The sequence below is a fragment of the Coregonus lavaretus genome (genome assembly GCF_964263955.1).
Source record: "Coregonus lavaretus genome assembly, chromosome: 20".
Lineage (NCBI taxonomy): Eukaryota > Metazoa > Chordata > Actinopteri > Salmoniformes > Salmonidae > Coregonus > Coregonus lavaretus.
The window spans coordinates 38,457,962-38,474,230 of NC_140007.1; the positions used below are offsets into that span (position 1 = coordinate 38,457,962).

Genomic DNA, 16,269 nt, shown 5'->3' on the forward strand with positions numbered 1-16,269 from the left:
TACAACAGAGGCATCCAAAGCCAATCATATTCCATTATTGTTTAATGTGCTCTTCTATACACTTACCACAACGTGCATGGACATTGACCAGTCAGTTTTGTCTTGTTTATTAATTTGCATTGGGCTCAGTGTGATGATCTGACGTATGGTGTAAAAAATGACTTCCAAAATCTCGTCCTACACTCTTAAAGTTAAAACACATTGTTTGCTACCTGCCACACACCGACGTTCATTGTAAAATCAGAATATGCCATCCAATAAAATATTCTAACCCTGAAAAAGTTAGCTAGCTTGTTGGCTTTGAGCTGAACTTGTTAACTAGCGCGTACAAAATCCTCCATTGCAGACATGAGAAATGTTGTTGTTATTAGCTTGCTAGTTAGCCACTTGACGGAACATACACAATGACACACTCGTGGTGGTGATCCGGACAGGAATAGCTCGCTAAAGTTCAAGACTTGAGGTGTTGAAAACATTGTTTCAAATATTGCCTGAAAGTTTAACGTTAATAAATTGAGATATTACCCAATTTTGGGTCGAATATCGGATGGCAACTTACTGCAATCTCCGAACCAGTAAACTGCAGAGAAGCTAGCTAACTACCTAATTTAGTTAGCATCAACTCCTAAACATCCCCCTGTGTTTCGGGACATTGGGATATCCATCGTGAATTTTTCTGGAGGATTGGCTACAATTTTATACTCGTCGACCATTGCTTTTTGTTTAACTATTTTCACGGCGTGTTAGCAACTGGCCATCAACTCTGCCTCTCCAGCTCCGTGGCTGGCTGGCTAGCTACGCTAGTTATCCAGCCTGCCACCCCCGTGCACTTCCCCCACTCACCTCCTTCTCCAGCTAGCCCGCTAAGTAAAATGAGGCAAGCATCAACCATTTAACTGTGTAGATTGATACAACTATGGATTGTTTGGATGTATGAGGACACAACCATCACATTGTAAGGTGAGTCGTTTGGTTGAATAACATCACTAACGAACTTATTTGACGAATCAATTTCCCTGACCTTTAATGCTAGCTAGGTTGTAGCTAGCTAACGTTAAGTTAGTTGATAAGGAGGGCTAACTACACGTTAGCTAGCAACTCCGACTAGCTATGGCATTCGCTAACGAATTCATAGAATTGACGTTAGCTAACGTAAATGTAAGCTACATGTTTAGCAAAACTGACCACCCTTATTATTTCAACCGCGTAGCTAGCCAACTGTGTGAGTGCCATAGTTGGCAGGCGACCTAACTAGCTAACTATCTTGTTTCCTAGTTAGCTAGCTAACTAGCATGTAACTTCGCTAGCTAGTTTACTGAACGGTTAATTCCAACAAGCTTTTTAGGTTTTGAAGTTGCCGTTTTGGACACATGCATTGATTTGAGCTAGCTAGCTATCAAGTGGAGTTCTCAAATTATATGTGTGTTGTCAGTGGCTTTCAGTTATGTGGTCTGATTTTACAGTAATCATCATAGTGATCGCTGATAGATTCTAGCTAATTATTGGGTTTGGTTACATAATGGCTAACTACTAGCTAGTTACATGGCTACCCTTTCCATAGGTCACAATACAAGATACGTTTTCTTGTGCTGTGTATTAGGTAGGAGTAGAACATTGTAATAGTCTCTCTTCCGTGTAGGGAATATGGACCAGTCCCCCAAACACATAAATGATATTCTGAGTTATTTCAATCGCACAGTTTGAATCATATAGCTACTAGCTATGTGCCTACTTTGCATGTTGATTTGTAAATCGCATGTTTCTCATTTTCATGGCAAGAAGATGTGCAAATTGTGATCTGAACACAACCAGCTGCATTGGAACAGAGCGATATTGTTACACAAGTAAATAACCATGGCTTGCTGTAAACACAGGTAGCCTATAACACTGGGATTTGGGAGTTTCTGTTACAAGGCCCAATTTGGTGAACCATTTGTTGAATGGGATACTCCAAAGTAACACCTCATGTGGCTACCCATTGTGCACTACATTACATCATTAGGTGGAGGTGAGGTACATTTTATTTGTTGTTAGCTAGTGTTTCACACTTCACAGTAGAGAAGGTTAGGACAAATATTGTATTCTCAACTCTCATCCAATCCCGTTTTTCATTCATTTTGGTGTTAAGGCATAGCTGTACAATAAAAATAGTGTGGACCATCTAACATAAGACCACTTTGAAAACGTCAGGCAAACTTTCATTTTGGACTAAAACTGTTGTTGGGCTCATTCGGGCTGCAGCCATTACTGGAGTAGGTGGCATAGGCTCAATGCTTTTATGAGTTTTTACTGAAGGTTGTGTGGCTAGAACTGGTTTCAACTCTCACTAAATCTGTCATATTGCTACATACTTGGAAATGTAGTTTTCATGGTTAACATATCACAAATCGATTACTCATACAATTGTATATATTTTTTATGTACCTTTAGTCCGTATAATTTAGTCGGAACTATGCTGCACAGTGGTATGGTTTCAGCACGATATTGACAGTTGCAACAGGAAGTAATGTACACGGAAGTTGTATTTTCTTTGTGTATCTCGGTTTAGGGTTGTTTTATTTAAAGAAAACAACATTTCAGTTCCTATATTTTGTTATTTTTCATACATGACTTGTGCGGGTTTGGATTATGCATTGCTGGCAAAACAAAGATTTAAATGTCTTCAAACATGTATTATATATTTAGTTAGCTAGTCACTGACACGCTATTTTCATGCAGAGTTTGCAAATCCCGAGTAACGTTAGCGAGCTACTTTGTTAGCAAGAATGCTATCAGTTAACGACGTAGCTAGCTAGCTAACGTTAGCTAGTGGTTTCAACTAAATTGAGGACAAACAGCCATATTCATTCAGCTAGATTGGATCGCGGTTAATGGATTACGTGTATCAAAATGATGCATTTAGTGTCCCATGCAAATAGCTAAAGGTTTGTATTAAATAAGCTTCCTACTAGCTAGCTATATTTATTATTTATACAGTTATTGTGAATTTGTCACGTCTGAGGTTATAAGCTAACGTTTGCCAAATCAGCTAGCTGACGTCGGCTATCTATTTCAATCTAGCTGTTATACTGCAGCAATGTGAAAAATCGGGCTTTTGCCGGGCACAAAAGGAAATGGAGCCTCGCTGGATTTTGAGATTGAACGTCAGATAGCATAAATGTGACTACCGGTAGTTGTTGATTTTTCCCGCGTTAGACTAGGTGATAAATAATGTGTATATTTAATGTTTATTGTTACTTTTGATAAATAATCATGTGCCTTACCTCTTATATTATTCGGCGACTTTGTTTATGTTTCAGGCCTCTGTCAAGGAGATCAGCATCAGGAGAGGGGATGGACGAGCAGAAATCAAACTGCGAAGAAAATGACTCTGAACCGAAAGGTACAATAACATACCTGCTGTGGTGTCAGGAAAAAAAGTAGTTGTTGCAAGTTATAATAATTTTCAACTACACACATTTTTCACTATAACATAACATAATTAAATTATGTTGCAAATTTCTTTATTTTTGTTGTATGGATTTTCATACGGTAGCTTATAGGAATGTTCTTTAAAATTGAAGACAAATAAAGGTTAAATTGGTAAGTCCTAAAACATGTCGACTAATGTAATGTTGATTCCTCTCCCAGCTGATGACAGCACCCCTATGGAGCAGCCAGTCCCCTCAGAGGGGGAGTCAGAGGCCCTTCCGGCTGCAGAGGACTCGTCTGAAACTGTTGCTGCCAGCACAGATGTGTACGTCCCTTCTCAGATACCTTAATGAAGGCATTTTTGAGATGTGCTAGAAAAAATAGAGATTTCTTAGTCAACATTTCAAATGACATTTACTGGCAATACCTATATGTTAACAAGTCACACCCGTATGACATTCGCCACAAAATATTGATTTTTCAAGCAAACTCCCACTGTGCTGCCAAGAGTTGCTGAATATCCTCAGCTCATGAGGGCTGTAGTGCACTGCCCAGCATTACATGGGAGACATGCAGTCAGATGTGTAGTCCCAAATAATCTTAGCTGGGTTTATATTTTTTGTGTTTGGTCATGTTGGAGGAGTATAATATGGAATAGAATTGAAGTTTGAAGTGAGTGCTTAAGTCATTTTACACACATTATACCTTTTTGGGATCCATTTACCTGCGTGCTGTCTGTCTAAAACTGAGCCTCTGTCTATCTGCACAGGGAGAGCAGCGTGAGGGCCTGTGCTCTATGTAACTGTGTGGAGCGCAGCCTCCACGGACAACGGGAACTCCGACATTTTGGGCCATTTTCCTCCCGGCCCGCCCTGGAGCCTTCCGCTTCCTCACTGCCAGGGCCCGGGAACGATGACCTGTCTTCCATCGGATTCTCAGACTCCGACGCATCCTGTCTGGCAGCACTCTTCGATGACACAGGTGGGATTTCAAACATCTCATCACATTTTGATTTCGTTTTTTTATTTGAGCTGCCTTCTTGGTCAGGTCTCCTTTGAGAAAGAGGTATTTTGACCTCAATGGGACTACCTGGTAAAATAAAGGTTACATTAAAATACATTATGCCCATCGTGGATATTATACACATTGTGCACTCTGCACAGTAAACGTATCCCAAAACCATATTAGAAAGTGTTTAATCGAAATTCTCTAGGCATTTGTTTTAGATCAAATCCCTGTAGCTCAGTTGGTAGAGCATGCCGCTTGCAACGCCAGGGTTGTGGGTTCGTTTCCCACGGGGGGCCAGTATGAAAATGTATGCACTCACTAACTGTAAGTCGCTCTGGATAAGAGCGTCTGCTAAATGACTAAAATGTAAATGTAAATTTCATCTCTCAGTTTTGTTTTGTTTTAAAGCAAACTGATTCATCCAGAAGATATATAATCCCTGATCAGAAGCGAGGGACCATTCAGATGAGAAGTGTCTAATTGTGTGTTGTGGTGAACAGGGGGCTGCTGCGTGCATCACTGGTGTGCGGTGTGGTCAGAGGGAGTGAAGCAGGCGGAGGAGGCGGAGGAGGAGCTGGAGAATGTGGACAAGGCCGTCATCTCAGGGACACAGCAGGTAGGTTAAACACATGACACCTCGGATTTAAATCTTTGCAAACTCTGAAGTCACAATTTGACGATTGTTCTTGGAATAAACATGTAGGCACCCTTGAGTGGTACAGTTCTGACATTTGTAGAAAAAGAAAAACATACACCATCTGGAAATAATAGTTAAGAATTTTTATTAATTTCAATTGTGGAGTTCTGAAATTCTTCCTATTGGCACTGTCTCTCACCTGTAACCTTGTCTTTGAACCTTCCTTTTAGCTGTGTGAATATTGCAAGCGTCTGGGTGCTACCATCCGGTGCCATGCTGAGGGCTGCTCACGGTTCTACCACTTCCCCTGCTCTGCTGCCAGCGGCTCCTTCCAGTCCATGAAGCAGCTGGCTCTCCTCTGTCCAGAGCACATGGACAAGGCTGAGGAGATGGGTAAGGACACCTCCCAATCAAGTTGAGGTCAAAACCCCAACTCGATCATTAGGTTATGCTTTGTAACTGAGGTGTGTGTCCTCTGTGGTTTGTGTGATGACTTGGTCGTTTGGTTTGCTAACTATGGTTTGTCTGTCCTCCAGCGGGTGAGGAGGCGCGGTGTGCGGTCTGTGATTCTGCGGGGGAGCTGCTGAACCTGCTGTTCTGTACAGGCTGTGGGCAGCACTACCACGCCGCCTGTCTGGAGATCAGCGCCACGCCCATACAGAGATCAGGATGGCAGTGCCCAGAGTGTAAAGTGTGCCAGACATGCAGGTGAATGTCTCTTTGCTGCCCAATCTCACATTTTACTTTTCTTTGCAATATTTTTGTTTAAAATGGGGGAAACGCTCTCTTTTTTTACTTAATAAAAAAAAAAAAAAATTGTTCACTGAATTGACGTGTCCTTTGGGAGACTGAAGCGCTGTTCCTGAACACTATCTACCATGGCCATCTACCACGTGCTTCCAATCAGTAGGGGCAGGGGTTTCCCTGATCATGTGACATTATCAGGAAAAAAAACTCTGGGCAGTTGTCAGTCTATTAGGTCTTAGAAGCAAGGCATGTAGCTGTCATTTAATAGGTTGACTCTAGAGGGTAAAATCATAGTTTTCTATAATTTTCCAGGCAACCGGGGGAGGACTCGATGATGTTAGTGTGTGATGCATGTGATAAGGGCTACCACACCTTCTGTCTCCAGCCAGCCATGGACTCTCTTCCCTCCGACACATGGAAGTGCAGAGTAAGAACATGTCTCACCTCCACTGACGATAGCTACTCCTGCCATAGTCTCCTCTGTTAGGAAAGGAGGATAATGATGCACTATAATTGAGGTCCATGGCCATATGTTGACCATGTCTTACTGTTAATGTTATTAGTTTTTTTGTTGTTGTTGAGGTTTTCAAAGGAAATGTTTATGACAATTACTTCTGTAAATTAAAGTAAGGGTATGCGGAAATTGAACCTTTTCTAATACGTGATACATTCTGAAAATGTAGCAGTTTCCTGTGAATAACCTCTTTAATTTCCCCCATGTATCCCTCAACTCAGAGGTGTCGGGTGTGTACGGACTGTGGTGCTCACGGTCCAACGCTGCCTGGCTCAACCCAGTGGTTTGACAACTATGCCGTGTGTGAGGGCTGCCAACGTACCCGCAGCTCTATGTGTGGCGTCTGCAGCAAATCCTCGGAGCCACCTGTCATGCTGCCGCGCTGCAGCAGCTGCCTCAGGTATGTCTACTGCCTCAGAATGAATACATTGGCAAGTTAATAAATCAGTCAGTCAATCAAAAACAATATAAAACATTTTTTATCAAGTTGTCACACTGTATTTTACAGTGACCTGGCCTAGACACCTGCCTTAAGAGCAACAGTAGACATTGATAACTACCACTATTTATGTAGCATTTGACCTGCTCTCATTCATCTATTCTTGACCAATCCTCTGTCATCTCCCTAGGTGGGTTCACAGTGAATGCTCCTCTATGTCAGAGCCACCTGAGGAAAAGTGTATCTGTTTGCTCTGCCGAGACAGAGAGCCTCCGGCAGACCCTGTCACACAGACAGACTTGGTGGAAATGCAGACTACAGAGACAGACGGGTCTGATGTGACGATAGAAGGACAGACGAACGTGTCCAAGATGACCGTGGGACAGACGGAGACCAAGACGGACGAGGAGGTGCCCATGGAGCTGGGTACGTTGACTGGACTGTTTTTTTTATTTTATTTTTTGTGCTTGATAAAATGGTCTACAGACCTTGATAGAAGTGTAGAGTTGACTGTTTGCTCCATCTCTGAAAGAGCAAAATGATTGTCTACCCACGTTTATCTTATCTAAGCCATCCTCACTCTAATGTAATTTATGTGATGCACTAAAGAAGAGTATAGAATCTGAGTGTATGGTGTTAGTTGTGTGATGAAGCTGACTTTGTCTTTTCAACAGGGACGGAGGCCGACGTGGTAGAAACAACAGGGGTAGTGGAGAGCACCATGGGAGAGGGGCCTCAGCTGGAAGTCCCTGCAGAACAGCCCATGGTCCAGGCTGAGGTTACAGAAAAATGTGAAACAACAGAACAACAGGAGGCTTCTAGTTTACCTGTGGTTGTTGTGGAAGAGAGGCCAGAGAAGGCTCCTAGCCCGCCACCTCAACCCCGGGTCAGCCCTGTCCCTGTCCTTGAGTCTCCGGAGTCACCAGAACAGCAACCGCCACAGTGGCCAGAGCCGGCAGCAGTAGTAGACCTGGGCCCTGTGCACAGAATGGAGGAGAATGTGGAGAAACAGGAAGAGGAGGTCAAACCCTCAACACAGCAGCAGACCAAACTGGAGGAGAAGAGAAGCGGTGAGGGCGTGTCTACCACCTCTCCAGAGTCACCAGCCCCTCCCATCTCCACGCAAGAGGTGGAGCCTGTTTCCATGGACACAGATGAGGCGGGGCTAAAGGAGGAAGCTGCAAAGAACCTAAAGCAGGAGCGCTCAGTGTCTCCTCCTGCTCCACATGCCGACACACAGGAGGCTGCTCCTTCTACTGAGGACATGGAGGACAGGGGGACTCACTCCGAGGTGGAGGATGAGTTTGGAGAACAGGAGGAGCAGGGGAAGGAGGCAGACGGAGAGGGTCATCATAGTCATCACAGAAGGGTCAAGATCAAGCAGGAGCCCCAGGAGCAGAGGAAGCCTGATCAGCTCCTCCTGGATGAGATGTCCAATCAGAGCCATCCGAGTCACGGGGACGAGAGCAGCTCTGGCTTCCTGGGCTCCCCGGCTGAAGGGGAGGCAGAGCCCGATGCACAGCTCTCGATGGAGCTCAGCCTCATACCCACCGAACGCTCGCGTTCCGACTCTCTGCTCACTGAGACAGACGATTCGCTGCCCTTTGACCCCCTCAAACCAGACTGGGAGAAGAAGAGGAGAGGCTCACCGGGACGCTCCAGGGTCAAACAGGTAAGGTCCAGTAACAAGTCATAGACCATTAACACTCATTCCAAAGTCTAACTCTGCCGTAGAGCAGAGGCCCATTTCGCAATGATAATGAGCTTCCAAAACTGACTCTGCAAACGTTTCTGTGTTATGTGTTGGCCGATGGCTAGATTCAGTGGTTTACAGTATGTGAGGTACTGGCATGGTTGGTGTTGGTCTTTTCAGGGGCGGGGCAGCAGCAGTTTCCCGGGGAAGCGGCGGCCTCGTGGTGGTGGCGGCGGTGGACGGGGCCGTGGCGGTAGGAACCGCCTCAAAGCCATGGCCTCCTGCATCGACGCGTTCCTGGTGAGTTGAACTGACCGACGATACAGAAACATTCAGACATTCAAACACTTTCATCCATCCATTCATTTACCCACTCACTCACTCATTGGAATATGTCATCAAATTTTGACATTGATCTTTACAATAGATACAAACCACAGCAGCAATTTATCACAGAGATCTTAAATGTTTGGAACTTCGTCTCTGTCTAAAGTTAATTCAACACAAACCACTTGATTAGAACTTGACTGTAGCAGAGTGTGATACATTCTATGTATAATACCTTTCCAGTGGTGGAAAAAGTACACAATTGTCATACTTGAGTAAAAGTAAAGATGCCTTTTAATACAAAATGACTCAAGTAAAAGTGAAAGTTACCCAGTAAAATACTACTTGAGTAAAAGTCTTAAGTATTTGGTTTTAAATATACTTATGTATCAAAAGTAAAAGTATAAATCATTTCACAATCCTTATATTAAGCAAATCAGACTGCACGATTTTCTATATTTTTTACGGATAGCCAGGGGCACACTCCGACATGGAGACATAATTTACAAACAAAGCATTTGTGTTTAGTGAGTCTGCCAGATCAGAGGCAGTAGGGATGACCAGGGATGTTCTCTTGATAAGTGCGTGAATTCTTGTCCTGCTAAGCATTCGAAATGTAACGAGTACTTTTGGGTGTCAGGGAAATTGTATGGAGTAAAAACTACATTATTTTCTAAAGGAATGTAGTGAAGTAAAAGTTGTCAAAAATATAAATAGTAAAGTACAGATACCCCAAAAAACTAATTAAGTACTTTACACCACTGTTCCTTTCCCCAGCTGAGCATGACGGCAGCAGACACTGGACTGAGTAAAGAGGAGGAGGAGGGGGAGGAAGATGAGGCTATGCAGAACACAGTGGTGCTCTTCTCTAACACTGATAAATTTGTCCTGCTTCAGGTAATGGATTCATGCTTTTCAGTTTGACATTTTCCAGTTACCCTGTGGCATTTACCATGTCAGATAGTCTTAGACATTTAAGGATCTTTGCTGTAGCACAAGCTGACAGGTTTTTCTTCTCTCGCTCTCAGGACATGTGTGTGGTGTGTGGCAGTTTTGGGAAGGGTGTGGAGGGGCAGCTTCTGGCGTGTGCTCAGTGTGCCCAATGTTACCATCCATACTGTGTAAACAGCAAAGTAAGCATCAACCTCTTTATTCTTTACCTCTTATTTAAGCAGATGCCTTAGCTACTGATAGTCTTCCTAATAATAAAACATTGAATTATTATAGTGCCTTTTGCGTACCCAAAGATGCTTTAAAATAGGCCACTATAAAGAAATCAAAAACAAGGGTTCAAGAGTTACAACACACCTACCTCTGGCTTCATGTTGATGACATTTTCAGGAATTAAACATGTAAATCTCTTTTAGATTTTCCACGGTATGCCTCTTCTCCTTCCTCCTGCAGATGACCAAGATGATGCTGCGTAAGGGCTGGCGTTGTCTGGAATGTATCGTGTGTGAGGTGTGTGGCAAGGCCTCGGACCCGGCCCGCCTGCTACTCTGTGACGATTGTGACGTTAGCTACCACACATACTGCCTGGACCCACCCCTACACACTGTACCCAAGGGCGGGTGGAAGTGCAAATGGTAAAACTCTTTAATTCATTTAACTTTTATTTATGCAGGTTATTCTCATTGAAAAATGAAATCTATTTTTACGAGAGAGACCTGTTTGAGACAGCAGCCAACTCTCACCATCCATGACACTCCCTGTTCAGTCATTTTGGGTCTGAAAAGGTTCAGATGTAAAGGAACTCAAATGGGGAATCTGCATGATATGCATAAAAGTCCTGCTGCTAAACTTGAAAGTTCAGTCCTCTGCCTCACTCTGTCCATAACATCCTCTCCCATCTCTGGATTTCACAAAAATGTTGACTTGGTCTGATAGCTAACGTACTTTAACCTGATGGCTCATTGGCCTTTTTGCTGTTGTCAATCAAATGTACTTATACGCCCCTTTTAAACAAAAAAAATGTCCTTTTATGATTGTTTGATTCATGAATTGGTTGACTGTGCCGTGTTTAGGTGTGTGTCCTGTATGCAGTGTGGTGCCAGCAGCCCGGGGTTCCACTGCGAGTGGCATAACAACTATACCCACTGTGGCCCCTGTGCCAGCCTGGTCACCTGCCCTGTCTGCAGGGAGAACTTCATGGAGGAGGAGCTGCTGCTGCAGTGTCATTACTGTGACCGGTGGGTACCACTCATTACCACAACACACATACACACACATACACACACACACACACACACACACACACACACACACACACACACACACATACAGTAGATATCTGGAAGGTTAGAGGACCCAAGACGGATCCTTGAGAGACCCCCGTTCTACTGTAGATCTGGTGTTATTGATTACTACACGTGGTTCTCTGTTCTTGAGAAGTTTCAAACCATGTGAGTTTTTAAAATCAGAATAAGAGATCTGTCCTGCATTGTCTCTCTCCATGTAGATGGGTACACGCTGTGTGTGAGAGTCTGTACACTGAGGACGAGGTGGAGCAAGCCTCTGATGAGGGCTTTGCTTGCACCTCTTGCACTCCCTACGTCCCCAGACCCATAGGTAAGTCTAACTTATAACGTATGAATAGAAAAAGTGAACATTCAGTGACTTGTGTATTTCTCACTGCTTCTCTGTCTACAGTAACAGTGGATGCAACGTACATGACAGCCATGAAGATAAAAGAACCAGGTAAGTTTTTGCCTCTCCTCAGTTTGTAATTCAGCAAATCTTACTTGCAATGACAACTTGGCATAGCACATTCACTGTTTGTATAGTTGCATATCACTCAATCTCCAAACGCTTCCTCCCCATCTAGAGCCCCAGTTCTACCGGTTGGAGGGGGTATGGCTGACCGAGACGGGCATGTCCCTGCTGCGCAGCATTTCCATGTCTCCCCTACACAAGAGACGGCAGCGGCGCTCCCGCCTGGGCATGCTGTGTGGCGACGGAGGAACCGACAGCATGGAGCTAAAGGAGGGAGAGGGAGACCGGGATGAGGGAAAAGGTGGGTGTTCAGATTTCTTTCTCCTGTTTCCACTATTTAACTGTCCAAGTGACAGGGTTGTAAAGGAGAAGGATGAAGTCGGTTGCCCTTTGATACTAATCTACGGTCAGATTAGTATTTTTCCCCCTAATGGACAAGAGTAGGATTTGGTTTGGTAAGCTAGCTGATCCCAGAACTGACCAACTTCTACCCACTGTGTCTACTTGCTTTAACAGGTCTGCTTGGATACACTACATCAGGCATGTATTTGACTACCCACCCTGACTTACCCTTCCTCTGAATTGACCTTTAATATCTCAATCTGTTCAAGGCTGTGGGGATCCCATGGAGTGTGAGCCAGGAGCTCCTGGTGTAAAACAGGAGCCTTCAGGGAGCCCAGACAGGGAGCTGGGAGCAGAGGGAGGTGCTGAGGGCATGGAGGAAGGCCTCCTCAAAGGTGTGGAGGAGACGGACGAGGGCAAGAAGAGGAAGAGGAAACCCTACAGACCAGGTCAGAGGTCAAGTCTTACTAGACATCTTGGGTAAAATAGTATTTGTTTTCTTTGAAATACTTTAGCCTTGCTTGATTTGAGTTTGCCTGGTGCAATGGAACTAATGAAACGTCCTGAAAGTGCAGGTCTGGCACTCCACCTATTAGAAAGAAAAGGGATACTATTAGAGCTCAGGTCTGTCCAACAGACCCCTGTAGTGAGAGGATATCATTTGTCACTGCTCTATGACGGTCACATTCAAGTGCTATTCAACGTTTTTAAATTGACTTAAAAATGTCCTGCAGGGATCGGTGGCTTCATGGTGCGTCAGAGAAAGTGTCACACTCGGATGAAGAAGGGTCTGTTCCCCCATCTGTCTCATCTGGCTGGAGACGGAACTGTTACTACAGACAGACAGACAAGAGAGAAGCCAGCCCTAGAGGAAGGCAAGTTACAGTTATAGAAGCCATCTGCTGCCATCATAGTGGTCAAACACTGAAATATTCTGACTATCTGTTAGAGAGGTCAAATTCTTTGATATTTCGTCAAGGAATATGATACACCTTTGTTTTCATTCATGTGCTTTAATGTGTCATCCTCCGGGACTCAAATGTTTATTGTGTGGATGTATGATTTATTTGTTACCAATGTTCCCTCTAAGCTACGCGCAGTAGCACCGTGACTGCCACGCAGAAATATCAGCCCACAGAGAGAAGCACGAGATTGAACTTCACTCAACTTTCTAGAGCGGTGGTCACCAACCAGTCGATCGTGATGGCATTCCTAGTTGATCGGCAAATATTTCTGTAAAAAAACCAACGAGAAAGCCTTGTGTTCCTATTTTTTTTAGTTTTTTGTCTCGGGCTGTTGATAGGAGGTGCACCCGATTCAGCTGCCCTGCGCGCCAGATAGGCCAACTGTTGCCATTTTCAACCATTCGATGTGTCTGAAGGTACAAACTCTGCCTTCCCGGCGGGCCCAGAGAGCAAATCAAGTGCACTATAGGCCTACCGCTGGCCAATCAGATGGCTCACATGACCGTGTCTGCAGTTACGTAGCAGACATAAAAGAAAGCAACAGCAAAGTTGATACTGTGAGATTTCAAAACGTTTAAAACCATGACTAGAGAGACTGTCAACGAATACAGAAAAGAGATGCTGTTTTTATGAGTGAGTTCATGTTTAAGCTCTTACTAAGCACTGTCAACACTTTCTATTCAACACTTTTATAAGCCATAAAATGCATGTTCTTCCTATTTCCACTCACCGCTACAACAAGCACTGCAGCAGTAATGAATGAGTAGGAAAGTGTATCTATAGGCTTGAGTTGATGTTGTTCTTATTAGCGGCTTAGTTCTTTTTTAATATCAAGGAATAATTCACTTTCTCTGTTCATCGGAGTAACAACATGAATTTTTGCATGAGGCAGAAATGATGCGGTGCGACTCGAGTTTCGCCATCAGCTGGAAGAGTGTGTCCCTTTTGTGTCAGTGTCAGTGGAGGAAAGGGAGCGCGGAGGGATGTTGAGAGGCAGTGGAGGAAAGGGAGCGCGGAGGGATGTTGAGAGGCAGTGGAGGAAAGGGAGCGCGGAGGGATGTTGAGAGGCAGTGGAGGAAAGGGAGCGCGGAGGGATGTTGAGAGGCAGTGGAGGAAAGGGAGCGCGGAGGGATGTTGAGAGGCAGTGGAGGAAAGGGAGCGCGGAGGGATGTTGAGAGGCAGTGGAGGAAAGGGAGCGCGGAGGGATGTTGAGAGGCAGTGGAGGAAAGGGAGCGCGGAGGGATGTTGAGGCAGTGGAGGAAAGGGAGCGCGGAGGGATGTTGAGAGGCAGTGGAGGAAAGGGAGCGCGGAGGGATGTTGAGGCAGTGGAGGAAAGGGAGCGCGGAGGGATGTTGAGAGGCAGTGGAGGAAAGGGAGCGCGGAGGGATGTTGAGGCAGTGGAGGAAAGGGAGCGCGGAGGGATGTTGAGGCAGTGGAGGAAAGGGAGCGCGGAGGGATGTTGAGAGGCAGTGGAGGAAAGGGAGCGCGGAGGGATGTTGAGGCAGTGGAGGAAAGGGAGCGCGGAGGGATGTTGAGAGGCAGTGGAGGAAAGGGAGCGCGGAGGGATGTTGAGGCAGTGGAGGAAAGGGAGCGCGGAGGGATGTTGAGGCAGTGGAGGAAAGGGAGCGCGGAGGGATGTTGAGGCAGTGGAGGAAAGGGAGCGCGGAGGGATGTTGAGAGGCAGTGGAGGAAAGGGAGCGCGGAGGGATGTTGAGAGGCAGTGGAGGAAAGGGAGCGCGGAGGGATGTTGAGAGGCAGTGGAGGAAAGGGAGCGCGGAGGGATGTTGAGAGGCAGTGGAGGAAAGGGAGCGCGGAGGGATGTTGAGGCAGTGGAGGAAAGGGAGCGCGGAGGGATGTTGAGAGGCAGTGGAGGAAAGGGAGCGCGGAGGGATGTTGAGGCAGTGGAGGAAAGGGAGCGCGGAGGGATGTTGAGAGGCAGTGGAGGAAAGGGAGCGCGGAGGGATGTTGAGAGGTGGACCCTCAGTCTGCTCTCTCCCTCCGCTGGGACTGACCATCAGATGCAGGCATGATCAGCCCAGTAAAATAAAAAGCGAATTATTTAAACGTGTGCTCACTCTAGGATATATATATATATCCTACCTCAAATATATCCTACCTCAAATTTAGAAATATAATTCAAAACAAATGTCCCGAACAACAATGAATTGGCAGGGCAATTCAAGCAAAGCTAATATGCAGTGATAATGTATTGGGCCTATAGCTTATTGCACAAACCTAATTGCTACAGTACTGTTTTTAATTGGTTAATGTTGCGTAGGCTTACATTTTGTAAGTCAAGTAAAAAAATATATCTGAGTGGTAGATCTCTGCTTACATTTTGACTCAAAGTGATCTTGACTTAGAAAAGGTTGGTGACCACTGTTCTAGAGTTTTTCCTGTTAACACTATCAATGTTTCCTTTTACAGTGGCAATTGTGATCGAATCAACGCAATATTAGCCACTTTCAATGCAACATACCGAAACAAAACAAACTATGCAAGAGATTTTGTTGTAGGCAGAATGCATCGGAGTAGGATTCTATCGCATTGATGCGGAGTACTCAGCCCGTACTCTACAAAGATTGGTGCGGCATGAACAATCCGAGCTGCAGTAGGCCTAAATGCAAATAGACCATTACCATATATGGATCTGTGCCATTTACTTTGAACTGGACTGTGTTTACAGCATGAGCTGTCATGAGTAGATACGCTTGTTTTGAGATCAAAGCGAGAGCTGCATGTAGCCATGTGCACATTTTGTTCATATCCTTTGCTAGTTAGTGAGTTATTAGCCCAGTTATAGATCATTTGTAATAAGCAATAGGGGAGTGATGGCTTCCTACAAGAGCACAAAACGTGTACATTTCTAGACATCTTCGAAAAGCGAGTCAGGTAAAGAGCTTTTTTTTTGTCTTAAAGGGGCAGTGTTGTATTTTGAGACAGGCTTGAATAAGCTAATTAGCCAATAGGCAGAGGGTAGCATAATGTGTCTGATTCTCTGTAATAATGGTATGGGAATAATAATGCATTTTATTTTGTAAAGTGGTTTCTTGCATCACACAATAAACCAACATTTTCAGTCACCTTGTCTGAAGGACAAGTGGATAAACAGGTTAATGTCAAGCCCTGCATGTTTTTTTCAAAAGTCCCATGGAATGTAGGCCTACATTGAACACCACACATTGGCTTCTACTGTAGGCTGAATGATAGAACAACTATTTCCATGTTAACATTGTATCTCTATTGTTTTGATGTCAGGCCACTGGTAGGCCTACATTATGATCAAATAGCCACAGTAGCCTACTTGGCCACTGTTAAAACTGGAACTTAAAGTGGGTACAGCCTCAGTGTTCACAGTAAATGCGCGCTAGAAGTTGCACAGAATTTCAAGTTTGTGCTCAGCAGACCTGAAATTCGCTCAGTGCCTAATTTATTTTAGAGGGAACATTGTTTGTAACCCAAAATAAAATTAAG

At 44.7% G+C, this 16,269-nt stretch overlaps 1 protein-coding gene across 1 annotated transcript in view; it reads left to right on the plus strand.

Annotated features, from left to right (window-relative positions):
- Positions 1-435: 435 nt before the first annotated feature.
- Positions 436-16,269, plus strand: part of kmt2d (lysine (K)-specific methyltransferase 2D) — a 44,907-nt gene continuing 29,073 nt past the window's right edge. The window contains exons 1-21 of the mRNA XM_084184673.1: positions 436-960; positions 3,300-3,382; positions 3,631-3,736; positions 4,181-4,392; positions 4,920-5,035; positions 5,287-5,449; positions 5,593-5,764; positions 6,116-6,230; positions 6,539-6,717; positions 6,947-7,182; positions 7,431-8,428; positions 8,630-8,749; positions 9,554-9,673; positions 9,805-9,909; positions 10,181-10,362; positions 10,801-10,965; positions 11,235-11,344; positions 11,426-11,473; positions 11,601-11,789; positions 12,100-12,279; positions 12,565-12,705. Of these exons, the coding sequence (XP_084040799.1) occupies positions 3,334-3,382; positions 3,631-3,736; positions 4,181-4,392; positions 4,920-5,035; positions 5,287-5,449; positions 5,593-5,764; positions 6,116-6,230; positions 6,539-6,717; positions 6,947-7,182; positions 7,431-8,428; positions 8,630-8,749; positions 9,554-9,673; positions 9,805-9,909; positions 10,181-10,362; positions 10,801-10,965; positions 11,235-11,344; positions 11,426-11,473; positions 11,601-11,789; positions 12,100-12,279; positions 12,565-12,705 (3,706 nt within the window). The 5' untranslated portion in view covers positions 436-960; positions 3,300-3,333. The remainder of the gene's footprint in view (positions 961-3,299; positions 3,383-3,630; positions 3,737-4,180; positions 4,393-4,919; positions 5,036-5,286; positions 5,450-5,592; positions 5,765-6,115; positions 6,231-6,538; positions 6,718-6,946; positions 7,183-7,430; positions 8,429-8,629; positions 8,750-9,553; positions 9,674-9,804; positions 9,910-10,180; positions 10,363-10,800; positions 10,966-11,234; positions 11,345-11,425; positions 11,474-11,600; positions 11,790-12,099; positions 12,280-12,564; positions 12,706-16,269) is intronic.